The sequence below is a fragment of the Lissotriton vulgaris genome, chromosome 2_1 (genome assembly GCF_964263255.1).
Source record: "Lissotriton vulgaris chromosome 2_1, aLisVul1.2, whole genome shotgun sequence".
In the NCBI taxonomy this organism is placed as follows: Eukaryota; Metazoa; Chordata; class Amphibia; order Caudata; family Salamandridae; genus Lissotriton; species Lissotriton vulgaris.
The window spans coordinates 1,757,195,017-1,757,222,734 of NC_141687.1; the positions used below are offsets into that span (position 1 = coordinate 1,757,195,017).

General features: G+C 44.0%; 1 protein-coding gene across 1 annotated transcript in view; it reads left to right on the forward strand.

The window, feature by feature from the left end:
• Positions 1-27,718, forward strand: part of LOC147733243 (lamin tail domain-containing protein 2-like) — a 256,043-nt gene that overhangs the window by 92,593 nt on the left and 135,732 nt on the right. Inside the window, exons 2-3 of the mRNA XM_086957808.1 lie at positions 13,596-13,689; positions 20,835-20,969. Of these exons, the coding sequence (XP_086813934.1) occupies positions 13,596-13,689; positions 20,835-20,969 (229 nt within the window). The remainder of the gene's footprint in view (positions 1-13,595; positions 13,690-20,834; positions 20,970-27,718) is intronic.

Here is a 27,718-nt window from a genome sequence, read left to right on the forward strand (position 1 = left end):
CCACAGGGGACTTCGAATATGTCTGTGCATGAAGACACTGGCATGCCTTTTATCAGTGACATCCTGTCCCTGCTACCCCTTATCTTTTGGCTACAATGCTAGCTCAATAAACAGCTTGGTCTAACTCCTAGCCTCTTAAGAGAGATATTGAGCCTAGATTGTATGACCAAAATTCCTTGGATGAAATACCTTAAAACTAGTTTTGGTAAGTAGGGACGCTTGGATTTGTTTTCAAACCCGGAAGGAATCACTAGAAAAGACGTAGCATATATTAAACAGTCCTTCACTGCATGTAAAATAATGGAAAGGGAGGAAAAGGACCCGTTGAAGCCCAATGTGCGTCCCCATATGATGCTCAAAACCTCGCCAGGTGAGGAACCATATCTACTTTGGCCATTACCAGCCTATGAGCGTTTTTTACTAATTAGGTTTAGGTTTAATTTGTTTCATTTTTTAATAGCAGTCCCAAGGGGATGTCATAGAGGGACAGTGTTAGCACCCTGTGGCTGCGACAATCTGTCTCCACAGGATTTGCTGCACTTTATGTTTTTCTGTAAATATTATGAATTCCCCAGGGCTTTTTATCTTAAACCCATTTTAAAAAAATTGCAATTTGTACAAGTCCGCCCTGCCCTACTGTATTTACAAATGTTAAAACCTGATTGCATACCCCATGTGGCCGGCTTTTTAACCACATCGCTGCTGTGGTTATTTTTCCCCTGTGCTGGAAATTCTTGATCCCCTATATTCATGACGAGCTCAGCTCGTCATCAGCACAGCTCAACTGTGCCTCATGACGAGCTGAGCTCGTCATGAGCATGGAAGGGGTTAAAAAGCTCAATGAAATATAGAAAACGCCTGGATAACTAGATCTGCATAGGTAATTCCCTGAATGATGCTCTCCTCATTGTGCATTAGCTGGATTTTAATATCATGAACATTTTTTTTAACTGGTGTATAATGTATCATGTATTTTAACTGAAAGCTTGAAATATATTTTGTTCTATGAACTTTTTATGGTTTTGTACAAAAAAAACCCGAATAAAGTACTTTTGAAATTGAAATTGAAATTGCCCTTCTCCGTGGCCTGGTGCCCTTCATGTAATTACACTGCCAGCAGTCTCCTTTCTTCCCGTCATTAACGGGGGCAGGGCTCTGCGTGGACCCCTAGTGACAAGTAAAGGGGACCTCAATAAGAGATCATTCAAGCCACTTAATAGCTTCTTTTCAGCATGCCTGCCTCCTTGCGAGCCGCATTATTGAAAGTTCCAGTGTTATGCCTCAGAGAGGCTGTCCCAGCTCTCCATCAATAGACATGGACTTTGTACTTAGGCCCCTGAGTCTCGCGCCAGCACAGCTGTGTGAGCTGCGGCATCTCTCTTATCTCGAGGGAACTTTCCATTTTTAACCCCTTCGCTGCGGGGGTTAATCCCCCGCTGTGCTGGGGGAAAGGGGGCCGCGCACAGCGCCCGCATGCTCATGACGAGCTGAGCTCGTCGTGAGCTACGGCGCTCCTGTGCTCTCGTCACAGGTGTATTGCCTCCCGTGGTACGCTCAGAACAGCGGGGGAATTCTCCCCACACCTGAGCGTTCCACGGGCCATGACGAGCTGAGCTCGTCATGAGCACCAGAGCGCCGTGGCTCATGACGAGCTGAGCTCGTCATGAGCATCCAAGAGGTTAACTCACGAAGGTTTTAATTCCAACTGTATTTTACATTCTACGTTCTCTCACTTAAAAATATCAATGCATCTAACTAAACTTAACCGGTAAAGGGTATTCCCCCCCCAATTTTTCTTTTTTTTAAACTCTCCCTCGTTTGTGATTCCAAATGGTGTACACTAGGAAGTCCACCAGAAACTGCAGTGCAGTATCTTTTCAGAGATTTTACTGGTGTACCCAAATACAAGTTCGGGTTAAAGACACAAAGGTACGAAGATTCCTCTTTAAGGAGAGACGTTCCATTTTAACACTTTAGTAGGTACATATTGAGTCGTTTAAACAAATTTTAAAAAACTCAGTTTTAGTGGGACGACTTGCAGTAGAAAATGTTTACACTCACATACCACTGAGTGCCACACAATTACACGCCACATAATTACACTGCACTCAATGCAACATACACTCCAAATACCACTCAGTGCCACATTACACGCCACATAATTACACTGCACTCAATGTAACATACACTCCAAATACCACTCAGTGCCACATAATAACATGCCACATAATTACACTGCACTCAATGCAACATACACTCCAAATACCACTCAGTGTCACATAATTACACGCCACATAATTACACTGCTTTCAATGCAACATACACTCCAAATACCACTCAGTGCCACATAATTACACAACACATAATTACACTGCACTCAATGCAACATACACTCCATATACCACTCAGTGCCACATAAATACACGCTACATAATTACACTGCACTCAATGCAACATACACTCCAAATACCACTTAGTGCCACATAATTAGACTGCACTCAATGCAACATACACTCCAAATACCACTCAGTGCCACATAGTTATATGCTCGGTCACTGTTTAGTTCTGCCGCATTTTTTATTTTGAGCAGAATATCACCCTAAGGTAATTAATCCTTGGGTGATGTATACACTTTTTTGAGTAATACCAGTTACATCACTTTTTTTAAAATTTCTGAAAACAGTCTGAGGTTTGTTCGTTGCCGTACAAAAAACATAAATTTACACATTTACTATAAACACTTTTAAAAATCACAAACAATTGAATTACATTTTATCTGTTAATCAATACATTTACCAAAGAACATTTTTGCCAAACTTCAAGGTTGTACCCTACCAACTACTTCTACTACCTGGCCTACGTATCCTGATTCCATCTAGTCTAGGACTGGTCACGCAAAGGCATAAAACTTAGTGTACATTCTTTATTCTATTGCTTTCAAAAGAACTTTCAAAGGCCTTTTGCGGAAAAAGCATTCGTCTTTGCGACGAATGTGCCAAAGCCGACGCGTTTCCAAGCCTGTGTCTCATTTATCGGGCTTTTCTTCACGGCTTTTAGTTAGGTACCTGTGTGAAAATAGGGGGGACACACTTTAGTGTGGGACCTTCGAATATACCGTCACTGCAAGGGAGTTGTTTACACTTATTTTTACCTTCCTGCGTTGTATGTACAACTCTGTTCTAGTGCTTTCAGATTCTTGACTGGCGTTTTGCTTTATTCTGTAAAGTAAAAAACAGGAATTGTATCTACTTTCTGTAGGGGACATTGTATCACAAGGTTTTTTCGCGAAAGAGATTGCCCACAATGTAACTTACGTTTTTTTGGTTTCATTTCTGTCGCTACATGTCATCTGTTATAGGTTTTTATGACTTTGTGCGAAGGGGCTCACCGGGTTCTGCAACGTTAAAACAGAACGGTTTTCAATTGTTGAATCTAATTGTTTGTTCGAGGCTGCAAAGGTTTTTTTTTGTTAGCTGTTACTTACTTGGAGTTATCAGAGTGCTAGCGGAGCGCCGAACTATCGTTTAAGGGTGGGGCGCCGCCTTTTCTTTTTATCTGGTTTACCGCATACACTGTAGGATTAAAATAGACCAAATTTAAAAGTTTGTTTACCACAAAGCGGAGGTGAATATTTTCTTTCTCCACTCCGTGTAGGTTATTACCTGCAGTATCTGTGTGTACCTGCTTGTTTCTGCCGGTTTCCTTCTCGAGTAAGTGTTTGTTGTTAAGGTCACATGACTAATTTATACAAAAACGCTTGCGTCATGTGATTAGGCAGTTGTGGGACATGTAGTCTTAAGTTCATTGGGTGTGTGTAAGTGTGTTTTGCTCTTTTGAAGTCAAACTGGTTTGGTGCATTTCTTACATGTGGTCATTTTACATGGGACTCGTTAACAAGTTTCAACATTCACCATATTCGTTCAGTCCCGCACTCACGCAGTCATATTTCATAATTAGATAGGTTTCTCTTTTTAGCAGCAAAGTTTCCACATTGCCTCCACGTGGTGGAGCCTTTATTCCTGTGCTAAAAAACAGGAGGAAATTGACGCTTTAACAAAGGCCATTAACGACAACCACAGTACTCTTGAAGCAAAAGAGTTAATTGATAAAATAGACAAAGATCTACAAACATTCAAGGACAATACAATACATTACAGAATTAATAAGTTTGAGAAAGACATTAAGGCATTTAATATTGAGACCGTTTACCCATATTTGAGGGAAGATTTCAATACCCAGCAGGAATCCCGCCAAGCCCTTTCCCAATATCAAGGAAGATCCAAAAATCGTTTTCTCACCTTTTCAGAGAGTTCATCCTCTGATTCATCTGGAGACTCAGATCCCAGAGAACTTTTAAATTTGGTCTATTTTAATCCTACAGTGTATGCTGTAAACCAGATAAAAAGAAAAGGCGGCGCCCCCCTTAAACAATAGTTTGGCGCTCCGCTAGCACTCTGATAACTCCAAGTAAGTAACAGCTAACAAAAAAAACCTTTACAGCCTCGAACAAACAATTAGATTCAACAATTGAAAACCGTTCTGTTTAAATGTTGCAGAACCCGGTGAGCCCCTTCGCACAAACTCGTAAAAACCTATAACAGATGACATGTAGCGACAGAACTGAAACCAAAAAAACGTAAGTTACATTGTGGGCAATCTCTTTCGCGAAAAAACCTTGTGATACAATGTCCCCTACAGAAAGTAGATACAATTCCTGTTTTCTACTTTACAGAATAAAGCAAAACGCCAGTCTAGAGTCTGAAAGCACTAGAACAGAGTTGTACATACAACGCAGGAAGGTAAAAATAAGTGTAAACAACTCCCTTCCAGTGACAGTATATTCGAAGGTCCCACACTAAAGTATGTCCCCCCTATTTTCACACAGGTACCCAACTAAAAGCCCTGAAGAAAAGCCCGATAAATGACACAGGCTTGGAAACGTCGGCTTTGGCACATTTGTCGCAAAGACGAATGCTTTTTCCGCAAAAGGCCTCTAAAAGTTCTTTTGAAAGCAATAGAATAAAGAATGCACACTAAGTTTTATGCCTTTGCGTGACCAGTCCTAGACTAGATGGAATCAGGATAACGTAGGCTTGGTAGTAGAAGTAGTCAGTAGGGTACAACCTTGAAGTTTGGCAAAAATGTTCTTTGGTAAATGTATTGTTTAACAGATAAAATGTAATTCAATTGTTTGTGATTTGTAAAAAGTGTTTATAGTAAATGTGTAAATTTATGTTTTTTGTACGGCAACGAACAAACCTCAGACTGTTTTCAGAAATTAAAAAAAAAGAGATGTAACTGGTATTACTCAAAAAAGTTTATACATCACCCAAGGATTAATTACCTTAGGGTGATATTCTGCTCAAAATAAAAAAAGCGGCAGAACTAAATAGTGACCAGGTCTCTCATTTTCTAATTCCAAGACGTTGTCCTACCCGGCCACAGTGAAGGACACAACCCCACTTCTTGCATAAGTACATAGTTATGTGCAACATAATTACACTGCACTCAGTGCAACATACACTCCAAATACCACTCAGTGCCACATAATTACACACCACATAATTACACTCTACTGAATGCAACACACACTCTACACAATACCACTCAGTTCCACATAATTACATGCCCCACAATTACACTCTACTGAATACAACATACACTCCTCATAATACCACTCAGTGCCACGTAATTACACTGCACTCAATGCAACATAACCTCCAAACAATACCACTCAGAGCCACATAATAACACACCACAAAATTACACTCTACTGAATACAACATACACTCCTCATAATACCACTCAGTGCCACATAATTACAATCAACATAATTACACTCTACTCAATGCAACATACACTACAAATACCTCTCAGTGCCACATAATTACACACCACATAATTACACTGCACTCAATGCAACATACACTTCAAATACCACTCAGTGACACATAATTACATGCCACATAATTACACTCCACTGAATGGAACACACACTCCACACAATACCACTCAGTGCCACATAATTATATGCTACATAATTACACTGCACTCAAAGCAACATACACTCCAAACAATACCACTCAGTACCACATAATTACACACCACACAATTACACTATACTGAATACAACATACACTCCACTCAATACCACTTAGTGCCACATAATTATATGCTGCATAATTACACTGCGCTCAATGCAACATACACTCCAAATACCACTCAGTGTCACATAATTACACACCACATAATTACACTCTACTGAATGCAACACACACTCCACACAATACCACTCAGTGCCACATAATTATATTCTACATAATTACAATGCAACATACACTCCAAACAATACCACTCAGTGCCACATAATTACACGCCACACAATTACACTCTACTGAATACAACATACACTCCACTCAATACCACTCAGTGCCACATAATTATATGCTGCATAATTACACTGCGCTCAATGCAACATACACTCCAAATACCACTCAGTGTCACATAATTGCACACCACATAATTACACTCTACTGAATGCAACACACACTCCACATAATACCACTCAGTGCCACATAATTATATTCTACATAATTACAATGCAACATACACTCTTCATAATAACACTCAGTGCCACATAATTATATGCTACATAATTACACTGCGCTCAACGCAACATACACTCCAAATACCACTCAGTGCCACATAATTACACGTCACATAATTACACTGCACTCAATGCAACATACACTCCAAATACCACTCAGTGCCACATAATTACATGCCACATTATTACACTGCACTCATGCAACATACACTCCAAATACCACTCAGTGCCACATAATTACACGCCACATAATTACACTGCACTCAAAGCAACATACACTCTAAATACCACTCAGTGCCACATAATTACATGCCACCTAATTACACTTTACTGAATGCAACACACACTCCACACAATACCACTCAGTGCCACACACATAATTGCACGCCACATAATTACACTGCACTCAATACAACATACACTCCAAATACCACTCAGTGCCACATAATTACATGCCACATAATTACACTCTCCTGATTCTATCTATCTATCTATCTATCTATCTATCTATCTATCTATCTATCTATCTATCTATCTATCTATCTATCTGTCGCCCCCAGTCTATCTATCTATCTATCGCCCTCTATCTATCTATTTATCTATCGCCCCTCACTCTATCTATCGCCCCTCACTCACTCTATCTATCTATCTATCTATCTATCTATCTATCTATCTATCTATCTATCTATCTATCTATCTATCGCACTCATTCTATCTATCGCCCTCCCTCTATCTATCTATCGCACTCACTCTATCTATCTATCGCACTCACTCTATCTATGTAGCACATCACGCCAGCATCACTCAGCACCACCACAGCATCACTCAGGGGCACCACAACATCACTATGCGCTTCCACAGCATCACTGAACGCCACAGCATTACTCGTCGCCACCACAACATCACTCAGTGCCACCACAGCATCAATCTGTGCAACAACAACTGGTTCAAATATGTTCTATCAATGTTTCAAGCTTTATTACAAATGTCACAACAAGATGTTAATATTTAACTTCTGTTCTTGGATTTTCGTCACAATAAAAAACACTGAACATAATCTTCACAAAAGTTATTTACAAAACTTTAAGCTATTGCCATTCTAAATTACAATAACTTTTATTTAGGTATTAATTATTTAAAAAAATTAAAAGCCATTGTTATTTGTAATATCAATACATCTAAATCACGTAAATACAACACATATTGTATTACAAATGCTATAGGTGTCACATTTGCGAAAGTTATAACTATTGGCATTGTAGATGACAAAGCTATTAATTTCGCTATTTTCAAAACCAACACATAAATAAGAAATTTGTCATTTACAATACCAATAGCTCAAATTTTCCTAATGCGAGACCTATTGCATTGCAAATGCTTGTTAAAACATTTTATTTACTGATTGAACTCATATTGGTAAATAAAAAGAGATTGCTTGTGTCATATTATCGTAGCGTGCATTCTGTTCGGGCCTACCAAAGGGGCATGCCATAGTGCCTTTTTTTTGTTTACTCTTTAGCCATGCTGTACAGCATCGCTAAAAAACCATTGGAAAAGCCAATTGGTCCCAGAGGTGCAACCTTTTGGGTTTGCCAATGCTTATGTCAAAAGGAGATAAAAACACAACTATTCGCTTTATTCTCATAATAAGTACACTTTTGGGTTTTGGTTTCTTGAGGACCTTTGTTATTCCTGTCAATGTACATTAGTGTATTTGTAGTAGAGAATGCATTGCAATATGGTCAGCTCTTTGCTACTGATAGGTAATGTCCTCAGTTCATTGAGTAAGTAAAGACTAAAATGAAATCCATGCATCATTCAAGATGGCAGCCTTGAATGGATTAGCATTAGAGGGTTCGGGCAGCTTATACGCACGTGCCTCGGAGCAGAGCATGTCCCCATCCTCATGGGCTGCAGCGCTAGTAATAACCTCGTGTTATTTAGGGTTCCTTCCCTCTTGATATTAGGGAAGGCGTGCCCCTTCTCCACACTTACACATGGAAGTACGAGCCTAACACTAACCGGCACCCTTTTAACATTAGCAAGGATTACTTACGATTGCATGGGCACACTGCTCACACAGTACCCTCCCACCAAAGGCCGCCCAGCGCAAGGCAAGGCAGAGGGAAACAGGACGTTCATACGCGGCCAATCCATGTCTAACAAAATTGCTATATCGGAAGCTTTTGGAAGTCGAGAGCGCCTGTGAAGTGCATGTGCACCAAACTGGGATAGCCCTCATGCACACATGCGAAGGACGTATAGACTCCCAGTTTTTTAAGCCTAAAAGGGCCTTACTTTGGCTGTCACCCGCCTTAAATGTCTGCTGCGTCCATGGCAGACAATGGGTGAAATACATTCCCCAATAATTTTTTGAAAATCTCCCACTTTCCTCTTCTAATTTTATATCTCACCATAGAATGTAATTTGCACTCGTATGCCAACTATGTGTACATTATTGTCTTTCTCACATATATATGATATGTATACTTGATTAATGTTTATATCTTTTGTGTTTATTAATTCTAAAGTGCTTTTAGTGTATGTAATAACTAATTTTTATTATTTTTTCTGTATTATAATTTTCTTCCCCACAATAAACTTGCTTTTTCAAGTTTAAAATGTCGGCATGTATGCTGCTGCTGCTCTGTCGCTTCTCACAGGAATACTAGCTGTTCCGGCGGCCATGTTCCTCTCCCGTCAGCCTCCGAGCGCGAGCCCTCGCTTCCTGATGGCTGTTGGATCCAGACCCTGCCTGTTGCCGGTTCTTCTGCTGTTTAATCCTTCTTCCCTGGCTGCGTTCTCTTTCTCCAGCCCCTCGAAGTCCTCCCTCTCGCTTTCATCAGTGAACGCTGTCGACATTGAAGAGGCGGATGAACACAATCCTGTCCTCAGACGCACATTCCTGGCTGACTTAATTACCACTACACACCGCTTCGCTGCCAAAGCATGAAATAACTTTAAACAATTTTTAACAAGTTAGATTTTCCATGGGTCTTCCATAGGGTTGCCACCAGCTTTCCTACAGAAAAATACTGGCCATTTGTTGTTCAGCAGAGGCACGGACATGATGTAGGACTTTATACAAAATGTATTCATTTGTAACATGACTTTTCTGCCTTTGTTTACTTTATTAGTTGGGGATGGTTAACCCAGCTCTAGAACACATTTAAAAGTGTTTGCTATTTATATTTGCTGGTTGAAGTATGTACAGATAAGGGCTTTAGGTGATGTTGTCTATTTGCGTACCGGCCGGGGCATTAAAATATTGGTGGTGCCTGTGGAAAACTGGCCAGGTGGCAACCCACATCTCCCTAGCTTTCAGCCCTTTTGGGCCATTAAAGAAGAGAGGTTTGAGATTCGCAAATCTTTGCACTGGGACGAACAGATAGGACTTATTGTGTAAAAAGAAATAAATAAGAGCGGAGCCCACATTTTTTATTAGGAGCCCACATTTTTCTTAGGAGCCCGCTGCCAGTGCTGCTGAATACCATGACTGCTGAATGCCCGCCTGCTGAAAACAACGGCTGCCTAGTTTGCTTCCAGCTGATGCCTCTTTCTTCCACCACTCTCAGTGGCGTAGCAAGTGAGGGGTGGGGTGGTGGTCTGCTCCGGGCGGCACGAGTTTTAGGGGCGGTGGCCTCCCCCAGCCCCCCCAGCCCTTACATGCAGCTGTTGCGGGGCAGTGGCGACAGGAATTGCCCAGCACCCCCATCCTGCTCCTACATGCGGCCGCCACGGGCTGCCAACACGCTGGCCGCCACAGGCGGGATAAGGCCTAGCTACACCACTAACCACCCTAGACTTACTGTCTCTTTTTCTACCTCTTGGTGGCCTGCTTTTCTTATAGTAGAGACATAAAACAGTAAACCACTCACTCGGAGGTGATCAATAAATGTCAAATTACACAAAATGCACCCAATGTGACATTCTTAATCACACCTACATAGCGCTTGGGCCTGCAGTTTATTCCCATGCAAACTCGCAGAAATACTGAACGTCTCAGAATGAGGTCTGAAATGTGTCCTAATACTTGCCATTAAATGATGAAGGGATCAGTCATTCAATTTCCTCATTTTATAAGCTACCCTGGGATGAGTCAACTAATGAGACTACCGCACCCCCCAGGATAGCATTCCACAATTCAGATGCTGAAATTTGGAGAAGTTTGAACTAGAGAGAAATCCACTTTCTTGTTTGATGAACCATATAACATTCATGTTATAAAAACTGTTAAACTACTGTTTACCAAATTAATCCGGCATTCAAAGTTTACGCCATTCCACCGTTCTACCCAAAATGGTTGACTTTAGATCACTGTTTTTTTAAATTTAAACAGACTATGAAACACAACTATTAATGCCACTTTCACTGAATAGGTATTTATAAAGAACAAAAATGCAAAAGTGTTTTTTTAATTGAGTCTCTAAACACCAGACATGTTATGAAGAATCCAGGGAACTTCTGGTTACATTAAATATAGTGGCATGTGATTTGATGATCTCTACTGTCTGAGAGAACAGTGGGCATTTTGGCAATCAGTCAAGCACAGATTAGATGACACAGCCAATAAAATCAATACAAATGATCTGGTTCAGCATAGCCAGGATTGTGAACTATAATGCATGCTTTTATCAGAGTGTCCCCGCCCTGGCCGTCTTCAAACATTGACGAATAAACATTGAGCGCTGTTGAATTACGGAACATAGCAGTAAAGAAATCAGACCAGTTGCTTATAACTGGGACAATGGGCTTTTTCAGCCATCTATTTGCGTGCGTTGGGAACATTGGTTTATGAACATTTCCCCATTTTATGAGCTTACAGACTCAAACAACTGATACTTTCTGGAGTTTGCAGGGTTGGCATTAGAGGGAAAGAGGGAGAAGGCACATCTCCACTGCACAGGACTGGATTGTCAATGGGGGTATGGCAGGGGTTAAGAGTCTTTGCAAGTGGGATGTCGATTTGAACACCAATGACTGACATGAAATTGTTACACCCACAAAAGCCACACATACCCACTCACCCCTAATTCTGGTCCGTGCAATAAATTTGAAGACTACTCAGACTTGCCCAAGGTATGGGGCACTACCTGCCTCCTTCTTCTACATGTGGTGGACCCAGGGAAAGACATATTCCGGTCAAAAGAAAGGAACCATTGGCTGTGCCCTCGGTCAGCACAATATGTATCCTAATAGCTCAATAGTTCCCTTGATTTAGAGACTGTGTAATCAGAAGTATTCCCATAAAGAACAGGTAATATGTCTCTTTAAAAATAAACAAAGGGCTTCGTATGTAAGAAACTGGACTTTGGTAGAATGCATTTGCACAGTGTCCATTTGCTCACTGAGCTTGAAACTGGACTTTCGTAGAATACATTTGCACCGTGTCCATTCGCTCACTGAGTTTGAAATTGGACTTTCGTAGAATACATTAGCACAGTGTCCATTCGCTCACTGAGCTTGAAACTGGACTTTTGTAGAATACATTTGCACCCTGTCCATTCGCTCACTGAGTTTGAAATTGGACTTTGGTAGAATACATTTGCACCGTCTCCATTCGCTCACTGAATATTTTAAGTTAGTTTCTGTAGTTTTCAAACCAGTTACGAAACTACCACACAGCTGCCATTTGCAACGTTTGTTGAGCCTGGCCTGCTCTCAATCATACATTTTAATAAAGTTCTTATTTTACAATGCTAGAAACCCATTTCACATTGTCTGATATTAGTGCATCGTGCAAGATGCGAAGTGGGTACCTCATAGTGGGAGTAGCAGAATATTGTAGCTTTTTATCAGCGACAAATGACCAAAGACTTTTCCTTAGACACAACACTACGCCTAAGTCCTGGATGCAGGACATTTGTAATTGGTAAAGTCTTGGGTCTGCAGTTGAACGCACATATCTTCAAACTAAATCTTGCATATAGCATACTTGGTCTGTGGAAGTTGAGGACCCCAAACATGTAATGTTCTCAACATTGCAATGCTACCCACATATTTCACACATTCTGGCTGACACTGATGCCAACGCAGATGAAATGCTTTGCTAATATTGTAAATGCTCAGCAGAAGCTGACCAGGTGGACCATGTGCATAAGTTTATTGCGATCAAAGAAGTGCATCTAGATCTACAACCGACATTAAAAGTAGACCGATATCTTTGAGTTTTACCAAGATCTGCTAGCAGATGCAGACTTAGTCCATGGATGTGGTTCCTGATCTGCAGATGAAGATAATGATCACCCAGGACTACAGGTGTGGTCATGTTGGATCAGTGCACTGAGATTCATGAAGGTAGAATCTGGTCCCAATAGCCAGACCAATGTCCACGTACATGGACTGCATCCTGCCGTGGCAAATCATGTTCAGGTAACTGGAATGAAGTTCACCTACGTTGACCTCAATCTATGCAGGAAGATCTCAGCCTTTGAAAGTGAACTAAGGTCTGCATTTGTGGTTTCATATAGACAGGCCACAGACTCAAGCCCATATAAGCAAACTGGTTCCTCTAGTCGAGCCTCCACATTTACTTAAATGGAATTCGACACAAATTGGTAGACTGAGATTCATATGAGAAGGTCTGGTCTACATAAGTACCCTGAAGGTAAATTATAGCCTGAGTAAGGTGATTTGGGTAAATAAAGGTCTTTGGAGGTAGAACCAGGTGAGCTTACATTCACATAAGTCTACCAAAGACCATTTAAGAGGATGATTATCTGTGGAAGTGATTGCAGTCAGTTTTTGTTTGCAGAGGCATAACCTGCTACCACATTCGCTTACACAGTTCCCAGGTAGGGCATAACTGAAAGTGAGCTGTCACTCAAATAGTATGTGATTAGTTTATGATTAGAGACCACATGTCTTATTGAAGTATTGTACAACATTAAAAAAAAGAAATCGTAAAAAGAACCGAATCCATTACCCATGATGTTGTGCACAACGTCCCATATTACAGCCTCAGTTCTTTTTTTTCTCTCTTCTTCAGGTTTGAAACAGAAGCAGCTCAACAAAGTCCTCTCCAGAACCAGATGGATCGCCTGGGGCTTCAACAACAAACTCTACAGGCTCTCCACACCAAGGTACTCCAAGCTAGCATGCCAGTCCCTCCAAATGTCTGCACGGAGGTTCCATAATTCTGAAAATCAAGGGTAAACTAGCATTAAGGGGTAGCTAAAGAGATTTAAATTTCTCTCAAAGTCAAGGTTAAGCCAATATGCCAAGCTGTGTCAGCAGCATATGTACGTTCCCAGAGTTCTAATAATCAAGGGTAAAACAAAAGTCAATAGTTTTGGGGTGCCTTATAGGAATTCATATTTACCTCAAATTAATGATAAGTCAATATACAGGGCATGGCCGAAAGTCGTTGTATGGCTGAAAATGAAGTAGAATAAAGTGCATGCTACTTTCAGAACATCTTAGGGAACTTCTCAGATACCTAAACATCACAGAGAAGCCAACGCACTGTGCTCGGTAAAGTGATACTTGTATAGCGCACTACTCACCCGCAAGGGTCTCAAGGCGCTTGTACGAATACCGCTGTGGAACCCATCCTGGCTTTCCCTGTGAGGTGTCGTCTCCTGGGCACCCCCAAGGTGGAGGCCAGGCATCCTTAGCGTTGTGGGGGCCGTTGTGGAGATTAAGCAAGCTATTGCCCAGAGTTGCAGAGTGGGACTCCATGATTGGAATTGGCACCGAGGCGAGAATTATCAGGTCCGAGGAATTTTGAGCCCAAGACCCGCCGAGGTGGGTAATTGAACCCTGGTCCCGGGCTAGACCTCTGCATCAGGATTTGCCGCTCTAACCATTGAGCCACACTTCTCGGGAAGGAGCATGTGGAAAATCTCAGATCTCTGAAAATGGAGAATAAGCAACCACCCAAAGCTCAGAAAATTAATGAAAGAAGATCTCTGGTCTCTGAAAATAAAGAGTACACTTCAGACACAGTAGCCTTGCAGCAGAATAAAGAGATTGGTAGCTTTGTGAAAATCAGTGATAAGTCGTCATTCCAAGCTTTGGGAGTGACTTACGTACATTTTCAGTTTTAAAAAAATGGATGCTATGCTGACATACGCAACTCTGGAAATAGCTCATTAAAGTTCTCAGATTTCTCAAACACAGAGGATGAAATTGTACCAAAGAGAAGGAAAATATATAGAAGGGAAAGCTGCTTGGGCTTTAATTCGTGTTTGGCAGAGCAGCGCATCTGCCAGAAAGTGTCAAATGGTAGAGTGCCATTGACATCATCAATTACATTCTTCCTTTGGCAGATCGGAGAACTACCAGTTTTTGCCGATGTCTTGCATCCACCAATCTCCACATAAGGCCCTTTGATATGTTTCAGCAGTAGAGTGTGTCAATAAAGATTAAGGGGGTAATTTTTTTTTTTTGTGGGAACCCCGATGGGTCAGCGGGGTTCCCACCTGTCTACCCCCAGTAAAGTAACACTGTGCCCTGTGGCAAAAACGTATCTATCAGTGTGGTTCATGCACTTTCATCCCAGCTGAGCAGGCTGCAATGTCGATATGACCCAATCAGAATTCGTTTTTGCTTTTCAGAAACAAATCTCTAAAGCAGGACTTTATTTTGAAAAGTAAATACATAATAGCCATGGCGTTTGCAGGGGCCATTGTTAATTTTCCCTGCCTGGGTCAGCAATGCCTCGACAAGGAAAAAATGTAGCCGGAGGTCCTCCCCACGTGAAGGAAGGGTCACACTGGTACTTAGTAGGAAATGGTGCACGGTTTGTGTCTGGGATTAACATCCCCTCCACAGCAGTCAATCAGGAGTTTCCACACCTCGAAGTGGGGGGATCCGAGCTTGGAGATTGATGGTGATTCGCTCATCCATTCCCACCAAACACTATGTCCCCTAAACTATCTTTGGTTGTGCCTCTAGGGTGTTCACCAGTGGTGTTGCGCTCTAGTCTCCGGCGCTCGGCGTGATGATGTTTCCGCGCCGGAGCAAGAGCGGAACACCTGCGCATGCGCTCGAGTGAGAAGGAAAACGCGCGAAGGGTAAAGAACGGCAGAGGCGACCGGAGCTGCATAGTTAGACGCTCAGCGCTCTGTTATATAGCGATCTTGCTGTATTGAAATAAACCTGAGTTCCTGCATAATACCTGACAACGTGTGCTCTGTGGGAGGGACCTACTAACGACATTACAGTGGCAACGAGGACTGGGAGCACCCCACTGGCACCCCATCAGTCACACAGAAGGAGCAGACACCGGGGGGCAAAGAGCCTACAGCGAGTCAGAGGCTGTGGACAAGGGCACCTCAAGATGAGCGCGCCCAGAGCAGCGACGCTATTCGCAACAGAGCGTGGCAGAAGCGCAATCCCACTTCAACTTGCAAACCACGTGGCACCAGGCAGCATCAGTTCAGGTCAGAACCAGCACAGCACGCAGAGAGGCACGTAGCTGAGACCCTGGCTGAAAGGAGGGGCAGTGGCGAGGGGGAAGGTAGTGCACACCTCCCCAGCGCCGCAAGAGGTGGAACCAGCAGCACACCGGGCAGTCCAAAAAGCCAAGGCGACGACGCAGACAGAGAAGGGAACCCCAGTGCACCTGGCAGCCCAGGGAACAGTGACGGAGGTCCCAGGACAGCGCCCAGAATGAGCAACCAGGCAACAGCTCTAATGGCACCCATCCCCTTCCTACCCAGGCCAGGTGAACCCCTAATGAAATGGGAAGACGGGAGGGAGTATTTCAAGAACTATGTGGAGGCCTTGGAAGATGAAAACGGTGAGCCATTCCCCAGCGCTAGGAAGAAGAGGCTGCTACTGCATAACTTAGGCCCGGAGGGAGTACGCGTATTCGCCAACATTGTGCCTAAAGAGAGACCAGACACGGAGGATGACATCTTCAAGAATGCTCTGGAAGACCTTGACAACCACTATCGACCGGCGGTATGTGTATCAATCGACCGGTACAACTTCCAGCAAAGAAAGCAGGAAGAGGGAGAGTCGATAGATGACTACGTGGCAGCCTTGAGACGATTAGCCATCACGTGCAAATATGGACTGCTACAGGACGAATACATCAAAGACCAAATAGTCATGCACACCACGAACAAGTCGGTCCAAGACAAGTTGTGGGCACAAGGAGAAGCGTCGCTCAAAGACGTAATTGACATGGTGAAGAAAGCAGAACTTTCAAAACGCTGCGCTGACGCAGCCAAGAAGGAAAACACGCAGAGGCAGATGGTCAACAAAATTGAGGAAGCTCCCTCGACAAATAAACAAAAGGGATCAACGGGAGAAAAGAGGCAGGATCCCAGGTGGACAGGGAAGCAAACTCTTCCAGATAGACAGCCCACGGACAGCAAATTTTCTTGTTACAGGTGCGGGAGTACTGCCCACTCTGCGCAAGACAAACGGTGCCCTGCATTTCGCGCCAGATGCTCCTTCTGTGGCCTGGTCGGCCATTTTGAAAAGGTATGCCGCAAGAAAGGAAAAAAAGCCAAGGTGAAGTGCATAGGACAGTCCGTGTCGGAAGACCTAACGGAGGAAGACCTGGAAGACGACGACATGATTTTATGTGTTGAAGACCAGGTATTGGAAGTGACAGGCAAGCGCTCGGGCAAGCCGCGCACGGACATGCTTATAGGAGGAGTGAAGGTGCACATTGCCATCAACTCGGGTTCTCCCTACTCCATAGTACAGCGATCGGTATGGAAGGAAGACTTTGTACCCACCCTGGGCCCGAAGTTACACCCGCCAGACATCCGTCCCATTTCATACACCAGCAACGCAATCCCCATGGTGGGCTTTCGCGCCTTGAAGTTCGAATTCAGAGGTAGAACGGCGATCTGCAAGCTTTATGTGGCAGAGCGGGGACCATCCGTGCTAGGCTGGAGGGACCAAGGTGACCTGGGAATTAAATTGGATCCAGGGGGCAAGGAGCAGATCCTCTTAACTGAAGACAGCAGCTGGCCTCAGCAAGACAAACTAAAGCAGAAATTTCCCAAAGTGTTCGGGGGCACAGTTGGTAAACTGGACAAGTTCGTGCACAAGATAATCCTCAAGGAGGATGCCCGCCCGGTGTCCCACAAGGTCAGGAACATCCCCATTGCCGTCAAAGACGCAGTCCAGCAGGAGCTCCAGAGATTAGAAGACCAAGGGATCATTGAACCGACTGACAGCTCAGAATGGTTGGCCCCCTTGGTCGTAGCCAAGAAACCCAATGGCAAGGTACGTTTATGTGTGGACCTCCGCGAGCTCAACAAATGCTTAATAGTGGAGAAATTCCCCCTTCCAAGGATCGAAGAAATGTTGGCAAGAACCAAAGGAGTGTCATGGTTCTCTACGATCGACCTCACATCAGCGTATCATCAGATTGACTTGCACCCATCGAGCAGAAAACTAACCTCGTTCATCACACCCTTCGGGTGTTATCAGTTCCGTCGGATGCCATTTGGTCTGGCCTCAGCAGCCGCGGTGTACCAGAAGTTAATGCACCGTCTGTTCAAAGATCTGCCAGGCATCCAGTACTTCCAGGACGACATCCTGATCATGGGATCAAACCAAGAGGACCATGACAATAAACTGACAAAGGTGCTGACAGTACTACAAGAAAAAGGCCTCACCGCCGAGTGGAGTAAATGCAGGCTTGGCATGTCGTCCGTCACATACCTTGGTCATGACATAGGGAATCAAGGAATATCTCCCAAAAGGCAGAATGTGAAAGCTATTTGCGACGCCAGAGCCCCCGTCAACAAGGAGGAAGTGAGGTCTTTCCTCGGTATGGCGGAGTATTATAGTAAATTTGTAAGACACTTCGCCACCAAGACTCACAGACTCCGTCAACTCATCAGGGACAAGTCACAGTTTAAATGGGACGAAGAAGCACAGAGCGAATTTGAAGGCCTGAAGATCGACATAAGGGGTGCTGTACCCCTACATGGATATGACCCCCTCAGGCAACACCATATTGACAACGGATGCCAGCGAGAAAGGATTGGGAGCAGTGCTTGCACAGGAAAGGAAGGACGGCTCCATAGAGACCATCTGTTTCGCATCCAGGGCGTTATCCCCCACCGAGCAGAAATATAGCGTCATCGAGAAAGAGATGCTGGCAGTCACATGGGCCACGGGAAAATTCAGACAATTCATATGGGGCACCCGCTTCAAACTACAAACTGACCATAAACCATTGGTTAAGGTGTTGACATCCTGCGGCCACGACACAGCCACCCCACGCATCGCCAAGATGACACTTAAGTTGCTGGATTACACATATGATGTGGAATATCTGCCGGGTACTCAGAATAAAGTGGCGGACTATTTGAGCAGAGCTTCCGCCATGGAGGACGCACCCGTGGCCCCACCAGACACTGACGAGATGGTGGCAGAAATGGCTGATGCTGAGAGAACGATCAGCAGGCAAGAATGGGCCCTGGCGTATGAGAAAGACAGCGAAATAGAGGAGGTCAAACAATACCTCGTCTCAGGATGGCCAGAAAAACGGCACCTCAAAACGGATCTGAGGAAGTACTATGAGATACGGGAGGAATTGTCGATGAGCGACTCAGGCATTTTCCTGTACCGGAGCGATAAAGTGATACCTCCTATGACTTTAATCCCGCTGCTGCTTAACCAACTTCATGAGGGGCACCTGGGCATCGTGAAAACAAAGGTCAGAGTAAAACAAATGTACTGGTGGCCGGGAATGGACAGTCAAATAGAGCGGCAAGTCAGAGATTGTGTCCAATGCCAGGGAGCGGATACAATTCTGAGACCACTGAGACCGGCACTAGGGGAATTTGAGAGGCCGCAGAACCCATGGGAAGACATTGCAGTGGACATACTGGGTCCTGTGCTTGATAACAGAGGCATAGCCAAATATTTGTGTGTGGTCGTAGATAAATACTCCAAATGGCCGGAGATAGATGTACAAGAATCCATGGACACGGACGCAGTGTTGAGATTCCTCACCTCACTGTTCTTGAGGGAAGGGATACCGAGAACGATATTAAGTGACAATGGGCCACAATTCACCTCTGATAAATGGAAGAAGTACATGGAAAGGAATGGGATAAAGTCTAAACACACGGCAGTGTACCATCCCGCATGTAATGGCCAAGTAGAACGGTTCAACCGTGTACTGATGGGGTCCATACAGGCTGCCATAATGCAAGGTAAAGATTGGGAATTGGAAGTCCAAAACATGCTGTGGGCATACAGGATCACACCGACGGTGCTAGGATACAGCCCCTTCCAAATCCTGAGGGGAAGGTTCCCGTTTACTAAAGACAATGTGGTATGGAGAGAAAAAACAGTGACTAGTAAATGGTCACCAGCAGTGGTACAACACAACCTGGACAAAGCCCAAAAAGTGTATGCCGCTCATTACAACATGAGGCACAACACCAAAGACACCATCCTGGAAAAAGGGGAATCGGTTAGAGTTAAGCTCCCAACTCTCCAAAAGAAAGGCGAAAGCAAGTAGAGCAAACCCTTACAGGTTCAAGACGTGTATGGTAGAGCAGCCTTGCTCAGCGATGGGAGAGTGTGGTCCCAAGACCGCATGGCAAAGGTCAACAGGATCATCCAGTGGCCGGCGGACAAGGAAGAAGAAACGATGGAGCAGAGGCAAACCGAGAGTGGAAGAGATGGAGACGAGTCAGGAGAGGCAGAGGGAAAGCACTGCCCTAGAGGACAAGGAAGAGAACGAGGAATCACGTACGGATGAAGGAGCGGAGACAAACACGGTCCCGGCTAGGGAGAAGGAAAAAGGCCCCCAGAAGGACATAAGTCTCCCCGGTGAAAGTAACAGGGAAGAACTCACCCCGGTAAGACGAACCCTTGCTGGGAGGGCAGTCACCCTGCCCCCACGTTTCAAAGACTATGAAATGAGTGACTATTGAATTGTAATTCCAGTGTTGTTTGTGTTATTGGTAAAAGGAGGAGATATGTGGTGTTGCGCTCTAGTCTCCGGCGCTCAGCGTGATGACGTTGCCTCGCCGGAGCAAGAGCGGAACACCTGCGCATGCGCGCGAGTGAGAAGGAAAGCGCGCGAAGGGTAAAGAACGGCAGTGGCGACCGGAGCTGCATAGTTAGACGCTCGGCGCTCTGTTATATAGCGATCTTTCTGTATTGAAATAAACCTGAGTTCCTGCATAATACCTGACAACGTGTGCTCTGTGTGAGGGACCTACTAACGACATTACATTTTGTGTCCTGTCCATCGGACACAACCTCTCACAAACCTGTATTCTTTCTAAAGGAATTGCACGTGCTGAAGGAAAGAGTGGCTCGATCAGAGAGGCTGCTCCTGCTACTCAGCGAAGAAGTTGAACGCTTGGATGGCCCCTGCTGTGAAGACTTGGGCCAGAGCTCTGTGCATAGGAAGAAACTAGAGGTAAGAGGGCTCTAGTTCAATGCGTGGGGCGAAGACAGATAACCGCACTGGCAGTGGGATAGATTGGAAAATGCATGTTTTGGTCTTTTTTTATGATAATTCATAATGATGTTTTCAGGAACCTTATTTTGACTGGACAGAGAACTGAGGTAGAGAAAAATAAAGTGATAGACGCAGGATAACGCAAGTTGGGCAAATGGGGAAGGCAGGAAACTCGAGTCTCACACTAGACCACATCTCCTCCCACCTTAAGAGATCTAGGGCCAGATGTAGGAGCCCTAATACCGGTCGGTAACGGCCGAATTCGGCCGTTACCGACCGGTATTAGGGTTTCCAGATGTAGGGGGCCTATATTTTACCAATTCTGTAAAGTTACCGAATCGGTAAATTTACAGAAGCGGTAAAATACCGAATCGGTATATTTACTGATTCGGAAAAACCACATGTAGGTGGCACTCCTAAGAGTGCCACAGGCCCTTAAAATTCGGTATTTTACCACCCAATCCTATTGGGTGGTAAAATACCGAATTCAGGTGTGCATGCACATCTGTGCATGCACACCTGTGCAATGTGACACACAGACATGCCCTTAGGGCATGTCTGTGTGCCACATGGCACACAAGTCCGGAATTGGGGTGCTAGAGGGTGTCAAAGTGACACCCCCTGCACCCTTGCAGGATACGGTATTTACAGATTCTGTAAATACCGAATCTGTATTTCCCATTGATTCCTATGGGCTTCAAGGCCCATAGGAATCAATGGGAAATACAGATTCGGTATTTACAGAATCTGTAAATACCAACTCTAACAGATTCGGTAATTTTTTACCTACATCTGCCTCCTTCCAATTTACCGACTCTTACATACCGAATCGGTATGAGTCGGTATTTAAGAGTCGGTAAATCGGATTTACCTACATCTGGCCCCTAGGGAGGTATCTGACTTGTCACCCGGCGCATACTGGTGGCCCTTCACAGACTCTAGACTGCTGGGAAATCTCCCCATTCTTGTAAATACCACTTGCTTACCAGTGACAGAAAAGAAGGACTTGGGTCTCTGCGATGCCTGAGGCTAAAAATTCCCAAGACATCTTGTACTTGAACAAACCTGACAATCGATTATAATGTACAGATATCCTCTTATCTATAGAATAACTATCACGATCTAAGCCCCTACCATTTGTACTTGTATCTCCGGATCTGTTGGTAGAGTGACACAGGAACACGCACAATCCTCCCACCCAGCCACATCAACCACGTGGATTATTGTTACTTACATAACGTATGTTAAAAGCCTTCAGTGGTTTCTCTCTCCCATGAATGCTGAACAAAAGCAAACTAACAATTTGCAACCCATTATGCATATTTTTTCTTTCATGGTCAAAATGAGAAGACACACTAGCTCTAGAAACAAGCACTGGCGTTGCCAATAGGTCTCGCAGTAGGAAAGTTGGAGCTATTGGTTTTGTAAATGACAAAGCCCTTTATGTTTTTCAAATGTAAACAAAAATAAAAGGCATTGTTATTTGCAATTGTAATAGCTCCAACTTTCCTACTGCGGGACCTGTTGGCCAATAGGTCTCGCAGTAGGAAAGTTTGAGCTATTGGTCTTGTAAATGCAATTTTTTATTTATTTATGTGTTGGTTTTGAAAATAGCTAAATTAATCGCTTTGTCATTTACAATGCCAATAGTTATAACTTTTGCAAATGTGACACCTATAGTATTTGTAATGCAACATGTTTGTATTTACGTGACTTAGATGTATTGATATTACAAATTACAATGGCTTTTAATTGTTTTAAATAATTAATACCTAAATAAAAGTGATTTTAATTTATAATAGAAATAGCTTAAACTTTTGTAAATAACTTTTGTGAAGATTATGTTCAGTGTATTTTATTGTGATGAAAATCCAAGAACAGAAGTGAAATATTAACATCTTTTTGTGACATTTGTAATAAAGTTTGAAACATTGAGAGAACATATTTAAACCAGTTGTTGTTGAATGGTTGCGCGTAATTATGTGTCACTGAGTGGTATTTGGAGTGTATGTGTTTTGTTATGCTATACTATGTTTTGTTTTGCTATGCTATGTTTTGCTATCCTTGTGTGTGTGTGTGTGTGTGGGTATGTGTGTCTGTGTGTGTGGTTATGTGTGTGTATGGTTGTGTGTGGGGGTTGTGTCTGTGTGGGGTTGTGTGTTTGTGTGTGGGGGGTTGTGTTTGTTAGTGGAGGGTTGTGTGTGAGGGGGCGGTGTGTGAGGGGGCGGTGTGTGACGGGGCAGTGCGTGAGGGGGCAGTGTGTGAGGGGCAGTGTGTGAGGGGGCAGTGTGTGAGTGGGAACTGTGTGAGTGGGTTGTGTGTAAGTGTAGTTGTGTGTGTGTGGGTGTGTGTGGGGGGGTTTTGTGTGTGTGTGTGTGTGGGGGGGGGTTGTGTGTGTGTGGGGTTGTGAGTGACAAACCAAATGCATTGATCTACATTTCTTTTCAGGCACCTGGCACCCTGGCGAGAAAGCTTGTTTCTTGTTTATGTAACTGCCCCTCCCTTCTGATCACAGCACACGAGACCACAAATGCCTCGGGCAGCCGAGGCATTTATAACATAGGTCTTTCAGCACAAAGGCCTAAAATTACAGGCAAATGCCGTCTGTCGAAATCTTCATCACGGACAGCGAACTGGGTTAATTCAGGGACAGTCCGTGAAAATTACGGATGGGTGGTCACAGTGGGGGTGGGGGGTTTAGGGTGGGCAGTAGTTATGGGGTTAATGCATGACGAATTCTATTCCGTAACAGTAGCCAAAATGCAGGGTCAGAAATGGAGGGTAGGTTATCTGTGAGCAGTGCACAGGATAACAGCATTCGCCCATTTTCGTTGTAATGTAAATTGTGAGCGTCTCCTGACGCTGCAAACTAGGGGCAGGGGGGGGGGGGGCATGCAGGGGGGATTTAAGCATGGAGCGTCTGAAGCTGTTTGGAGGAGACTGTGCGCCGGAGCAGAGGTTGAGGGAGGGGGCTGGTGCTCGAGTTAGAAGGGCGTCAAACACGGGCCTTTCATCCTTCTAGGGCCGATTAGGAGGTGTTTACTGCCGCGGGTGCGGGGAGAACTATGCGGGGGGGTCGAACGATGTTGATAAAGTTGATTGCAGTAAAGAATGTGCGGATGTGCAAGGGCGATGGGAGCGGTTGTGGGATGGCGATGGGAGTGGGTGTGGGGGGGCGCTGTACAGACAAAGGTGACAGTACGAGCGAGCATAATACATGAGGTAGCAAACGGTGCAATACATGAGGAAGAGTGACATGTGTGCAGGTTACGAGAGAAACCAAAAACTACAACCAGAAGTATAATGCCGCAATATATATGCAGACTCTCAAGAACAAGCGTTAACGTTACGTAGGCGATGGTGGCACTTGTGCAAGTTCCAACATAAAAATAAGTAAGAGGTAGTAAAGAGTGTGTTACAAGAGGAAAGTGGCGGGGTCAAGTTACAAAAGAGTTTCAAAAGAAAACAGGGATTTGATCAGGGTGTGCGAGCGCAAACCAATAACATAAAATTTAATAGCAGAAAGTGTATTAAAATAACAGACAACAGGGATTCGATGAGGGCTGCCAGGTTGCCTAGCAGAACTTAACTAGGGACAGTGAGGGCGGGCATGCAGGAGGGATTTAAGCATGGAGTGTCTGAAGCTGTTTGGAGGAGACTGTGCACCAGAGGTTGAGGGAGGGGGCTGGAGCTTCAGTTAGAAGGACGTCAGACATGGGCATTTCATCCTTCTAGGGCCGATTTGGATGGGTGTTTACTATTGCGGGGGCTGGGAGGACAATGCGGGGGTTATGCGCTGTGGAGAAATTTGATTGCAGTAGAGAATGTGCGAGGTCGCTAGGAGCGGGGGTGGAGGGGCGCTGTACAGATAAAGGTGACAGTACGAGCGAGTATAATACATGAGGTAGCAAACTGCAATATACGAGGAAGAGTGACATGTGTGCAGGTTACAAGAGAAAACAAAAACTACAATCAGGAGTATAATACCGCAATATATGGCAGACTCGCAAGAACAAGTGTTAACGTTACGTAGGCGGCGGTGGCACTTGTGCAAGTTCCAACATTAAAAACCAGTATAAAAAATCATTTTTTTATAATTTAATGAAGTTTCTCACTTCGTAAACTTATACAAGTATGCTTTTCGTCCAGCTAAGACTCTGGCGATATTCTAGAGCTTGTATGAGTAAATTCATCTGCAACATGTCAATCGTTCTAGAAAAAGTGCAGCAGGAAATGCTAAAATAGAAACAAAAGCTGATAAAAATCTAATTGAAAAATAAGACTTACATTCTATATATTTTACGGAAGCTGCCCAAAAAATTCATGAGTTTATCTCAGTTGTGCATGCTCAAGGCAAGTATTGTTGTTTAAAATACATTTGTGGGAAGCCTGTGGGTTAATATTCTTCGAATGAACACTCTGAGAGCTGATATGTTTACTTTTGTAAAGAGAGAGCGGCCGGGAAACTGAAAGTACGGCCGGCCGGCCAGCCATGATTAATTAGGGGAAGAGAAGCGTGGTAGGGGAGGAGAAGCCGCAGAGCGCACGCTGGGCGAAGCCCTTTGATGTGATGTGCGGCCGTGAATGCTCTCAGGTTGAAAAGGAGGAGAAGCGTGTTAGGGGAGGAGAAGCCGCAGAGCGCACGCTGGGCGAAGCCCTTTGATGTGCTCTGCGGCCGTGAATGCGCGTGCTTGTTTGGTCACGTGATTCACGTGAACTTAATGAAAACCGCAGCGCAAGAAGCCCTTGGTTTGACGAGGATTTCGAGGACATGAATTCTCGCTCCGCTCAATGCGCTTGCGCGCATTGATAGGTCGCGAGACCTAAAAATAGGCTTTTACCTGGGATAGGCTCTGAGGGCCTGACAATTATTTCTTTTTACATTTGCTGTATTCGTTTTTTTAAACAATTCTAAGGAATCTATACTGGTGTCTGTTTTTCTGTTGGGTTTTTCATTTCGGCTTCTGGATTGCCGTACAATGTTGGATGTGGCCTGCTTTGTGTCTCTAGTGGGCATATTACCAACAACTAGCGATATTTATCGCTAAATGAGCTTAGCAATATTTTTTTTTATCGCCGCGCATCGCCGGATTTTATCGCAGAGATAACGTTCTATTAGCAACGTTTATCTCAAATGCGATAAAATATCCGGCGATAGCGGCTCAATGCGTGAATATCGCTGGAAATCCAGCGATATTCAGGCATCATCACCAATAGGGTCTTAACCTGAATATCCACCTCCCATTGTATATACAGGTTAAGAAGTGTTCAGAGCAGGTGTTAGGTTTTGGCGATATTTGCGCTTAGCACAAATTTTTTCAGCGCTTCGCCTGCGTTGATAATAGGCGATAGCGATGTTAGCGACTGCTTTCAGTCGCTAACAGTTTGGGTACGCCCACTTTGCATGTCATTAGCGATAAATATCGCTGACATACAAAGCGGGCCCCAAACCGGTCGCTATCGGCTACAAGCTGTCGCTAACTGTTGTTAGCGACAGCTTGCTAATAGGGCGATAAAATTATCGCATCTTTCGCGGGAAAAAGTCCTGCTAAAGCAGCGATAATGCCCTTGATAATATGCCCCTAATTCGCAATTAAGGAATACTTTCCCATTCATTTCTATGGGCCTCCGGGCCCATAGGAAGGAATGGGAATTTATTCTCAATTTGCGATTCGCAATTTGCTAATCGAAAATTGAATTTTTTTTAAAGGTTGCGGGGGTGTCTAAAGGACACCCTGTTGCACCCCTGAAATAAGTATGGGTGCACTTCTGGTGCACATACATGCCCTAAGGGCGTGTATGTGCGTCACATGGCACTTTGAAAAATGCTGAAATGTGCATTTTTCAAGGAAATCGCAACTTACCACCAACTAGAAGTTGGTGGTAATTTGCGATTCCTTAAGGGCATTTTAGAATTTATTTTTGCTTAATACATTGCATTTAAGGAATCGCTAAATTTGCGATTCCTTGAATGCAATCGCAAAATAAGGAATCGCTAATTTTGCGATTCCTTATTTTGCACCCAAATTCTTTCATACATACCATTTTGCGAAAATGAGTTCGCAAACGGCGAAATTATATGAATTTCGGCGTTTGCGAACCCATTTGGCCTTGATACATATGGCCCAAAGTGACTTATATTGAAGTCATTCTATTTTGGTTGATTTATGTCATGTAGACTTTGAAAGATTTAGATTTCATTCAAGAAATACCAATGAGTCAAACATGAATTGTACCTGATGACACATTAATATAATTTGTGTCACATGCCTGCTCTCTATGGCTACCTAATAGGATGCCCACTCTGTGGCGAATAAACTTGAGGCCGTAGACCTACCCTCTGAGCATGTGCCACCTAAATTAGAGGCAGAGTTCTTCTGTTCTCAGTAGCCATTTTGACACTTGTGCAGTAGGCTGCACAATCTCAATCTACATCTCCTTTCTTCCTGTATAGGCAAAAGGCCTTGAAAGCATTGTTCCGCCCAGCTCAGGGTATGCATGTAATAACCTCAAAGACCTCATCATTTCCAAGTATGCTTTCATCTGACTGCTCGACCTGGGACAGTGGTCATTTTAGACTATTCTGACACATTGGCCAAGATTTTAATTAGAAGGGAGGTTGGGAGCACACTGCCTTACACCCCAGAACAGTTCACCCCTTTGCATTATGGTACATGTGGTACACAATCAACGCTTTCTTCAAATTT